Source organism: Haliaeetus leucocephalus, unplaced genomic scaffold (assembly GCF_000737465.1).
Source record: "Haliaeetus leucocephalus isolate CR32 unplaced genomic scaffold, Haliaeetus_leucocephalus-4.0 Scaffold144, whole genome shotgun sequence".
NCBI classification, from domain to species: Eukaryota; Metazoa; Chordata; class Aves; order Accipitriformes; family Accipitridae; genus Haliaeetus; species Haliaeetus leucocephalus.
In genome coordinates, this window is record NW_010972580.1 from 476,056 (window position 1) to 487,165 (window position 11,110).

Sequence of the window (11,110 nt, forward strand, 5' to 3'; positions counted from 1 at the left end):
GGAATGGGAGTCATACTGGGGCCAGGCTGGGCTGTGCTGGGCGAATGGGGGTCATACTGAGGCCATGATGGGGTATACTGGGGGAATGGGGGTCACGCTAGGACTGTGATGGGGTATACTGGGGAAGAGGTGTCATAGTGAGGCCATGATGGGATTTACTGGTGGAATGGGGGTCATACTGGGGCCAGGCTGGGCTATACTGGTGGAATGGGGGTCATAGTGGGGCTGGACTGGGCTGGACGGGGGAATGGGGGTCATACTGAGGCCATGATGGGGTATACTGGGGTAATGGGGGTCATACTAGGACTGTGATGGGGTATACTGGGGGAATGGGAGTCATACTGGGGCCAGGCTGGGCTGTGCTGGGCGAATGGGGGTCATACTGGGGTTGGGCTAGATATATTGGGGGCAGGAGGGAGCAGCACTGGGGAGAACTGGGACGTGCTGGGGCCCTGCCATTAGTGGGGATCAGGCTGTGCTGGGGACGGGGCACTGCGGGACTGGGGTGCACTGGGGGGACTGGGGTGTCCTGGGCACTGGCTCAACAGGGGCTGGCAGCTGGGGGGCAGGGGCCAGCAGGTGCCTGGGGGGTTGGATGCCCGAGGGCTCTGGCACCCCCCGGGATCAGGGTGCCCTGGAGATCAGGGTGCCCTGGGGTGTCCCTGGGGACCGGTGGCCGGGCTGTGGTGGCCTGGCAGGCGCTCACCGTTGTTGAGCTTGTGGTGGGTCTGCTGCTTGCTGCAGTCGGCCGGGACGCCGTGGATCTCCACCCGCACGAAGGGGTCCACGATGGAGCTCCCCTTCTCCCTGTTCAGCTTGGGCAGCTGCTGCGCCGTGATCACCTGGTGGGGGGCAGAGGGTGGTGGGGGCTGGCGGCACAGGGCACCGCGGGGTGGCGAGCCCCAGGAGAAGGGACGTGGGTGGCACATGGCTGGGTGTGGGGACAGGGCTGGTGCCCCCAGGAGAAGGGACGTGGATGGCACTTGGTCAGGCATGGGGACGGGGTCAGTGTCACCCAGGAGTAGGGACATGGATGGTATCCAAAGAGATGGGAGGCCAGTGTCAGTGTCCCCAGGAGAAGAGAGGTTGGTGGCACCCAGGTGAGTGTGGGGTTGGTGTCACCCAGGAGAAGTTGTGCGAGTGGCACCTGGCTGGACATGGGGTTGGTGTCACCCAGAAGGGACATGGGTGGCACCTGGTTGGCCATGGTGTTGACATCACCCAGGAGTAGGGACATGGATGGTATCCAAAGAGATGGGAGGCCAGTGTCAGTGTCCCCAGGAGAAGAGAGGTTGGTGGCACCCAGGTGAGTGTGGGGTTGGTGTCACCCAGGAGAAGTTGTGCGAGTGGCACCTGGCTGGACATGGGGTTGGTGTCACCCAGAAGGGACATGGGTGGGACCTGGTTGGCAATGGGGTTGGTGTCACCCAGAAGGGACATGGGTGGCACCTGGTTGGCCATGGTGTTGACATCACCCAGAAGGGGTGTGGGTGGCACCTGTTTGGGTGTGGGGTTGGTGTCACCTGGGAAAAGGGATGCAGGTGGCACCTGGCCAGGCATGGGAATGTCATGGGTGTCACCCACTGGGACGCGGGGCCGGGGGGAGCAGGGTGCCCTCACCCTGACGTGCAGCGCCAGGCGGCGGGTCCCCTCTCCGGGGGGGCTGCGCAGGCAGGGGGGCTTCAGCACATAGCCACAGCACCCATTGCCCAGGAAGCGCCCGGCGTTCAGGTCCATCTCATAGCCTGGTGTCTGGAAGTTGAGGGCCACTGTGGGGACAGGAGGATGGGGTATCAGGGGGGGGGACAGCTGGGGGGGGGGGTGCCAGGTCATGGGGCGTCCCCTGGGGGCCATGGGGTCTCACCCAGCTGGCAGCCGGCGTTCCACATCTCCTGGGGGTTGTAGTTGGAGGAGTTCATCTTCAGCCCCAGCGGGTAGACGCGGCTGAGCTGCTGGGCATTGTACTGGACCAGCGCCGGGCCTGGGAGGGGGGACGGCTGAGTGGGGCTGCTGCACCCATGGGTGCCACGTGCACCCCTGGGGCTGGCACGGGGTCCTGCCATGGGGAGAGGTGTCCTGCCTGCACCCATGTGCCTGGGGACGTGGACGGAGCCTGCCTGGCTGGGACCGAAACGTGACCCAGACCCCAAAACTGGGCCCTGGGGTTCAGACCCCAATCCTGGAGCTTGACCCTGGACCTTGACCTTGGACCCCTGACCCCAGACCTCACAACATGTATGCTGACCCCAGACCTTGAATTTAGACCCCAGACCCTGACCCTGGACCTTGACCCTGGATCCCAGACCCTGACTCCTGACCCTGGACCCCAGACTCCGAGCCCAAACCCCAAATCCCAGACCCTGACCCCAGATCCTGACCCTGGATCTCAGACCCTGAACTCAAACCCCAAACCCCAGACCCTGACCCCAGACCTCAGACCCTGGACCCCAACCCAGATCTTAATCCCAGCCCCAGACCCCAGACCTGACCCTGGACCCAGATATCACATCCCAAACCCAGACCCCACACTCTTATACCAGACCCTGATCCTGGACCTGTGACCCTCACCCTGGCCTCTGGCCCCAGACCCTGACACCAGCCCCCAGCCCCACCAGACCAGAGCAGCTCAGCTGGGGCCAGCATGTCCCCAGCCATCCCCCCTGGAGCCACCCCTCTGAGAGACCCCATCTGTCTCAGCCCCATCCTGCATCCCAGTGAGGTCAGGAGCATGCAACCACTTTGCCCCCATTTCCATCCCCGTCCTGTCACCCTCACCCGCCTCCTTGATGAGCTTCCGAGCCTTCCTCTCGCTGAAGGAGGACATCTCGCAGGGCCGGGGGTGGCGCAGGGCATGAGCCAGGCCGGGGAAGGGGACAGCCTGGCAGTACACCACCACGGCCGACAGCTCTGGGGCCACCTGCGATGCATCCTTGGCCTGCAGGAGCCACCCTGGTGTCAGGGCCACCCCAGCTCTGGTGGTCACCTGCCTGCCTGAGGGTCTACAGACCCCCCTACCCTGCTGGTGCTAAGCGCTGAGACCCCCAAGGCCATGGAGACCCCAAAGTAATGGAGAACCTGAGGCAATGGAGACCTCCAAAGTGATGGAGACCCCAAGGAGGCGGAGACCCTGAGGTGATGCAGACCCCAAGATGTTAGAGACCCAAAGATGATGGAGAACCCGAGGTGATGGACAACCCGAGGTGATGGACAACCCAAGGTGATGGGCATCTTTCCATCACCCAAGGGGATGGAAACCTCAAAGCGATGGAGACTCCAAGGTGATGGAGAATCCCCCCCACAAGGCAATGGAGACCCTGAGGTGATGGAGACCCAAGAAATGGAGCACCCAGCCCAACAGGGGAGGAGGGAGGCAAAGCTGAGATGCCCCCAAGCTCAGTCCCCTCTGCCAGCCAGTGAGAGCCACTCACCGCCCCCGTGGTACCCGACTCCTCAGCCCACCCAGCTCCATCACACGACCCACCTGCAGAGGTTTGATCTCCTGCAGCGACTGCAGCGACTGGAAGAGGAGAGAGCAGGGCTATACTGGGGGATGCTGGCAGTGCTCACCTGACCCAGGCCCCAGCACTGTTGGGACACAGTGGTCCCGTGGCACTGCCGGGTCCTCTAGGACCACCAGGATGCCATGGTCCTCCAGCACCCCAGCACCATCACGATGCCATCATCCCCCAGCACCTCCGGCATGCTGTGGTCCTCCAGGACCACCAGAACACCATGGTCCTCCAGCACCCCCGGGATGCTGTGATCCCCTGGCACCATAGCACTGGGAGAGCCCCTTACCCGCCGGCTGTTTTTCTCCTGCAGCTTCTCCTCCTCTTCCTCTTCCTCCTCCTCCTCTTCCTCCTCCTCAGGGTCCGGAAGGGAGGTGACACCCCGGTGCTCATGCCATGGCTCTGGCAGCTTCTTGCCCTTCACCAGGACTTTCCCCTTCAGCTGCTGTGGGAGGAAGGGCCAAGCTCAGGGCTCAGAAGGGACATGGGGACACTGTGGTGGGCAGGCGGGTGGCCTTACCTCTGGGGATGGGAGGTTGTGGGGGTCCTGCCCCTCCAGCGGCTGCATCAGCAGCATGTCCCCCAGGATGGCCTTCATGTGCCGGGCCATGGTGGCCTGCTGCTCCAGCCCACAGTGGTTCTCCAGGGACAGGATGACTGGGTAGGGCGATTGCTGGGGACGGGGATAGGGATGGACAGCGCTCAGCACCCAGCACCCAGCACCCGTCCCAGGGCTGCCGGCACCTGGCTCACCTTGAAGGCATAGTCACGGATGCTCTCAATGACATCTCGGAAGAGGATTTTGGAGGTGAGCGTGTGGCCATGGTAGACAACAGGTTCCCCATCAGAGCCCTCCCAGCAGTCCAGCTCCACGCAGCGGCATCCCGCCATCAGTGCCCTGCCACCACACCATCACTGGATTAGTCCCTGCACCACCCTGGCACCCTCAAGCCATGGGACCATCCGGGCATGGAGCATCTGACCAGGGGCACCCACCTGACATAGGCTTCGGTGCTGCTGGTGCCACCGATCTGGTTGCGGGTCAGGTAGGTGTTGTGGGAGGAAGAGATGAAGTAGTGGCACAGGGGCTGGTTCATGTCCTGGTGCACCTTGGTGTGCTCCTGGTTGAGGATGTCACCAGCGGCCGAGAGAAGGTACATCATGAAGCCATCCAGCATCATCAGGTCCTGCTGCCTGGCTGAGGAACACAGTGGTGGGCTGTCGCAGAGGGCTGGCACGCCGCTGGCAGGGTGGCACCCCGGGGACTGTCCCCACCTGGATGTCCTCTGTCTCCCAGTAGTGCCATGTTCACCCCAGACCTGGCACTGCAGCACCCAGGGGACATGCAAGTTCCCTTGAGTGTCACGTCTCCATCCTGATGTCACTCATCCTGCTAGTGCCACATTCACCCTGGACCTGGCATGGTGGCACCCGTGAGGTGTGGAGGTTCCCTGTCCCCACCCTGACATCCTCCATCCTCACAGTGCCATGTTCACCCCAGACCTGGCACTGTGGCACCCAGGGGATGTGGAGGTCCCCCAGCAGTGTCACATTCATGCTCGGGCTGGCACTGCATCACCCAGGAGACATGGAGGTCCACCTGCTGTCCATCCCCACCTTCACGTCCCCTGTCCCCTCAGCGCCACATCCACCATGGATCAGCAAGGCCACGTGTTGGACTGCTGACACCCGGTGCCACCCCAGGGAAGGGACACAGGGACACTCACCCAAGCCTTGGAGGACCCCATACCACCTTGGGGGGTGACACCACCAAGCAGAGCCCCATCCCCACGCCATCCGTGACCTCCCTTGGCTCCAGCAGTGCCCATCCCACCACCACCCATGAAGCGAGCTGACTGTCCTCAGCCCTACCCTTCTCGTTGAGCTCATAGGCGCGGATGACGGCACGGGCCTGGCGCAGGCTGGCGTCCTCGCCCTGATCCCGAAGGAAATCCCGCAGCTCCTCAGCCGACAGGACACGGTCCTCGCCCGAATAACGCCCGAAAAGCTCCTCCAGCTCCGGCCGCCGCAGCAGCCGTCGGCAAAACTCCTCCACCTCCCGGCCCTCCAGCCGCTCGTCACCAGAGTGGTCGCACTCCTGATGGGACCACAGCCCAACCTCGGGGACCGTCCCCTGCTCATGGGGAGGGGACATCCCCTGCCTTGTCCTGCCTGCCCCTTGGGGCTGGCAGCATGTGTGATGAGTTTGGGGGGGGCATGAGGGCTCAGGGATGGGCTGTGCCTAGGGGGGGTGCAGGGGCATGTCCCCTCTGTCCCCCCACCCTCTGACCCTCCAGTCTGGGATGGAGTAGAGCAGAGTGCCATGCCTCAGTTTCCCCAGGCAGAAAGGGACCTTGGGAGATGCCCAAGGGAACAGGACCCCATGGGAGGAAAATGTCACACCTTGGGGACCCACAGAGCAGTGGCAGGGGCCCCACCACATCATGAGCTCCTGCTCATGAGGGGACCCAACTGTTGGTGGTGGACCCAACCACTGGTGATGGTAGGTGGCTTTGGGTGTGACAAGTTTGACAGTTCTCTGCACTTGGGAAGGCAGAGGAGGAGCCAGCATTCCCTCCCGGTGACAGCAGTGGGGAACAGCGAGTGATGGAGCACAGGATGGGTACCTTGAAGAGCTTGTAGGCATAGACATCATCCATGTAGATGTTGATCATCCTCAGCATGCTCTTTACCTCCCGGAAGGACATCTTGTTGTCCTTATTCCTGTCTGCTCGCTGCAGGACCCCATGGATCCAGCTATGCCAGGGTAAGGAAACCACCTGGCGTCACCCCCATAGCCATCCCCAACCTGTCCCCAAACCCCCATAGCTCTGACAAAGGATATTGGTCAAGCTTCTCCGGTTGACTCATGGCTTGCAGCCGCCCCATCAGCTTGGTGAGACCTTGCACCCAGTGGCGGGCATCCTCCTCGCCCCGCGCAGCCAGGTCGAGGTTCTTGCGCTTGCCCTTGAAGACGAGGGTGAAGCAGTGCCGCTCGGGGAAGGCAGCACCGTACTTGCGTAGACCCTCTGACTGGTGTCCCTCACGCACCCCCTCGATGTGCATCACCGAGACTGCAGGGACACGCGCAGTGATGGGGCCACCACGGGGATGGAGGTGGTCCCTCGGCATTTCTCCCACCCATGAGCATCCTGCAGGACATCCTGACTGCTGATGGACAACCTACGTGTCCCCAGGGGCACCCCAGGGGACAGGGGCTCAGCTCCTATTGATGCTGCAGCTGGGCTTAAGCCACTAATCCCAGGCGAGACAGGAGCCACTGCCGCTGACCCCTGCGGGGATGGGGATGGGGATGCCGGCGGTGCCAGCTCTGGGCATACATCCCAGATGAGAGGGTGGAAGGAGACGGGTGATGCTGGGGAGCAGGGACAGAGTCTGGCTGGGGTGGAGACGGGACCTTGTGGGGGTCCTGAGGGGGATGGGGAAGGGTGTGGGCTCTGGGGGCTCAGGGTGGGGTGCACTGGGAGGCACTGGGTGCACTGGGATGTAATGGGATGCACTGGGTGCAGTGGGAAGCACTGGGTGCAGTGGGTTGGGATCCAGGTCCTGAGTGGGAGTCCGTATTCTGGACTGGGGTCCACATCTTTGGTCAGGGTCTGGGTCCCAGGCTGGGGGTGCAGGTCCTGGATTGGGGTCTGCATCCCGGGTGGGGGTCTGGGTCCTGGGTTGGTGTCTGGGTCCTGGATGACGGTCTGGGTCCCAGAGTGGGGTCTGGGTTCTGGGTGGGTGTCTGGGACATAAGTGGGGTTCAGGTCCCAGGTGGGGGTCTGGGTGGGGGTCTGGCTCCTGGATTGGGGTCTGGGTCGCAGGGTGGGCATCTGGGTTGCATGTGGGGGTCTGGGTCCTGGGTTTGGGGTCTGGGTCCCAGGGTGGGTGTCTGGGTTGCACGTGGAGGTCTGGGTCCTGGGTTGGGGGCTGAGTCCTGGGTTGAGGTCTGGGTGCCAGAGGGGGGTTTGGGTCCTAAGTGGGGGGTCTGGCTCCCTGGCTGGGGGCTGAGTGCCCAGTTGGGGTCTGGGTCCTGGGGCGTGGCCTGAGTCCCAGGTGGGGGTCCGGGTTCTGGGTGGGGGCTGGGGTCCCAGGTTTTGGGCTAGGTCCTGGGTTGGGATGTGGGTCCTGGGGTGGGGTCTGGATCCCGGGTGGGGGTCTACATCCTGGGTGGGGGTGTGGGTCCCAGCTCATGCCCAGGTCCCCACAGGCAGGTTTGAGGCACTGCCCAGGTCCCAACCCCTCCTGACAGCTCCTGTGCAGGATGTGGTCCAGGGTCCCCGAGCCCCTTGGGGACGGTCCCCAGCACCGGCACTCACAGCTCTGCTGGGACCGAGCGCGTCCGAAGCGCCCCTCGAAGCAGACAGTCACCCCGTCCTCCTGCAGGCAGAAGAGCCGCTCCCTGGGGCCCCCCCGGGACTTGATCTTCCGGAGCAGGGAGCCCCGCAGCATCCGCTGGATGTCCTCGTCCTCCGTCAGGCCTGCAGGGAACCAGCCCATGGGCACCCTGTGGCAGCTACTGGGTGGTACTGGGGGGCACTGGCTGGTGCTGGAGGCTCTGAGGGTGTACTGGGCGTACTGGGTGGGAGTGAGGGGAGCTTGGTGCACATGTGTATGCACATCTGCATGTGTACATCCCTGCACATCCCATGGGATGGGATGGGATGGCATGGGAGTGACAGGACATCATGGGACAGATGGGACAGGGCAGACATGATGGGATGGGATGGGATGGGATGGGATGGGATGGGATGGGATGGGATGGGACAGAATGGCACAGTATGGCATGGGACAGGATGGAGGGATGGGACAGGACAGGATGGGATGGACAGGAGGGGACAATGGGATGGGATGAGATGGGACTTATATGACACTATGTGACAGTACAGACAGGGCATGGCAGGACAAGATGGGACAGGTAGGATGGGACAAGACAGGGTAGTGCAGACAGGACAGGATGGGACAGGGTGGGTGGAGCAAACATGGCAGGATGGGATGGGATGGGATACCACAGGATAGGACAGGATGGGAGAGGGCAGACAGGGCAAGATGGGACATGATGGGACAGATGGGATGGGACAGGACAGATGGGATGGGATGGGATGGGATGGGATGGGATGGGATGGGATGGAACAGACAGGGTGGGGTCGGATGGGACAAGACAGACAGGAGAGGACAGACAGGACACTGCCATCAGACCACTGTGGGGAACCGTGTGGCCGGCCGGGGGGGACAGCGCACAGCAGGTGTGGTGGCAGAGCCCTGCTCACACGGCAGAGCCCAGCCGCTAAATCCCACAAAGCTGCCCAAATCCAGTTTGGGGAGTGCCAGGACAGTGCGGGCAGCAGAGGTCAGGCTGAGAATGATGACGGGGTGGCCTCGGGGGACCCGCAGGCCCACACCCGGGCTCACGGCAGGGCCAGGACTTTTCCGTCTATTCTCCAAAGAGCAGTTATTTCCTCCCTTTTTTGTTTTGGCAACCACTCCTAAAGAACAGCCCCAGCACCCGTATCCCTCCTCCGGCCGAGACACTGCTCCTGGGCTGGGAAACAGCAGGTTTGGGGCCGAGCAGGGACATCCCGAGCTGGCCACAGTCTCGGGGATGTGGCCACCAGCTGCCACCACCACCTGCATGGTCCCATCCTGCCCGTGGTGCAGGATTGAGGGCAACTTCAGAGGGCAGGTACGGATGCATGGATACACTAGCATATGGATGTACAGATGTATGGACTCATGGGTACATGGATGGACACACGGATTGTCAGACACACAGGCACATGGGGTCACAGGTGCACAAGTGTATGGATGCATGGACACATGAATGCACGGACACATGAATGCACGGACACATGGGTGCACGGACATATGGATACACTGATACATGGACACATGGATGCATGGATACAGAGATGCAGGGATGTATGGGTACATGGATATATGGATGCAGGGATGTATGGATACATGGATGCACAGATGCATGGACACATGGATATGGGCACATGGGCATACAGACAGACATACAGGTGCTCGGACACATGAGCGCATGGGGTCACAGGTGCACAAGCGTATGAACACATGGACGCAGGGATGCATTGATACACAGACACATGGATACACTGATACATGGACACATGGATGCATGGATACACAGATGCGGGGACGTATGGATATATGGATGCACGGATGCATTGATGCAAGGACACGTGGACATATGGATGCACAAGTATATGGATGCACAGACACATACGGGTGCATGGACATATGGATGCACCAACATACAAGCACATGGATGCATGGGCATATGGATGCACTGATGCATGGACACATGGATATACAGATGCAGGGATGTATGGATACATGGATGCATGGATGCACTGATGCAGGGACGGATGGATGCATGGATGCACTGATGCAAGGACACACAGACAAATGGACACACGGATACACGGATGCACAAGCATATGGGTGCACAGACCCATGGATGCATGGACACAGGGACAAACACACCCGGACGCAGGGGCACACAGACCTGCAGCAGACACACGGCCACACCAAGCTGTGCAGCTCCGGGTACACGGCCACACGCCCAAAGGCACACGCGGGCCAGCGCAGCAGTGGGAGCAAAGCCCTCCCTCCGTGGCACAGGGCCAGCCCCTGCCCTGCCCTGCCCACCGCTCCCACGCAGGATCGGGCCTGGCCGCCCCAGCAGGCGCACCCTGACCTTCCCGGGCACCCGCTTCTCCTGCCCGCACCTCATGGGCAGCTCTGCCCCGAGCTGCTATGGGGTCAGCAGGGCCCCGAGCCGACAGCGCTGCGGGCAGCGCCCTTGTGTGGGGAAACCGAGGCAGGGTATTAGGTGAGGGTCCCAGCGAGCTGGAGCTGAGCCTTGGGGACAATAAATCCCCCAAGCAGGAGGGCTCCCGTCACCCGTCAAGTGGCCGAACCCCGACCCTGCTGCCCCCCAACATCTGGGGCAATACATAGCTATTTTGGGGCTACCTTGGGGACCCCTCCCAGCCACGGGCACCCTTCCCTGCTGTGGGGGACCCCATCTGCCTCGGGGACCCTCCTGGCCGTGGGGACCCTCCTGGCCGTGGGGACCCATCCCTGCCATGGGGACAATTTCCAGCGCGGGGACCATGGCTATCTTGGGGACCCCTCCCTGCCATGGGGGACCCCATCCCTGCCATGGGGGTCTCCATCCACCTCGGGGACGCTCCCAGCCACGGACATCTCTCCCGGGACCCCCTCTGGCACGGCTCCCCACGGAGTTTCTGCCCGGTCCCCCCCTGCCCGCCCCGTCGGGTCCCCCGTGTCCCCCCCCGGGCGGGACCGACCCCGGGACTCACCCATTTTCTTCAAGGCTCTGCCGGTCCGGCGGGGGCCACCGGCGCCGTCCGACGGGGAGCGGGGCTGCTCGGCGGCGGGACGAGCCTTCCTGCCGCAGATCATTGTGCGGGGCCGGTGCCCCGGTACCCCCGGTACCCCCGGTAGCCCCGGTTCCCCCGGTGCTCCCGGTCCCGACGGTGCCCCCGGCCGGTGCAGCCGGGCTGGGCGGCGGCGGCGGCGGCGAACGGGGCTGGGGCTGGCCTGGG

At 63.0% G+C, this 11,110-nt stretch overlaps 1 protein-coding gene across 1 annotated transcript in view; it reads right to left on the bottom strand.

The window, feature by feature from the left end:
* PLCD3 (phospholipase C, delta 3) overlaps window positions 1–10,967 on the bottom strand; it is an 11,234-nt gene extending 267 nt beyond the window's left edge. The window contains exons 1-13 of the mRNA XM_010561439.1: window positions 10,865–10,967; window positions 7,835–7,996; window positions 6,355–6,583; window positions 6,137–6,266; window positions 5,382–5,607; window positions 4,506–4,707; window positions 4,263–4,407; window positions 4,030–4,182; window positions 3,799–3,954; window positions 2,776–2,929; window positions 1,865–1,981; window positions 1,621–1,769; window positions 707–842 (exon numbers count right to left, since the gene is read on the bottom strand). Coding sequence (XP_010559741.1) covers window positions 707–842; window positions 1,621–1,769; window positions 1,865–1,981; window positions 2,776–2,929; window positions 3,799–3,954; window positions 4,030–4,182; window positions 4,263–4,407; window positions 4,506–4,707; window positions 5,382–5,607; window positions 6,137–6,266; window positions 6,355–6,583; window positions 7,835–7,996; window positions 10,865–10,967 — 2,062 coding nt within the window. The remainder of the gene's footprint in view (window positions 1–706; window positions 843–1,620; window positions 1,770–1,864; window positions 1,982–2,775; window positions 2,930–3,798; window positions 3,955–4,029; window positions 4,183–4,262; window positions 4,408–4,505; window positions 4,708–5,381; window positions 5,608–6,136; window positions 6,267–6,354; window positions 6,584–7,834; window positions 7,997–10,864) is intronic.
* Window positions 10,968–11,110: the final 143 nt, after the last annotated feature.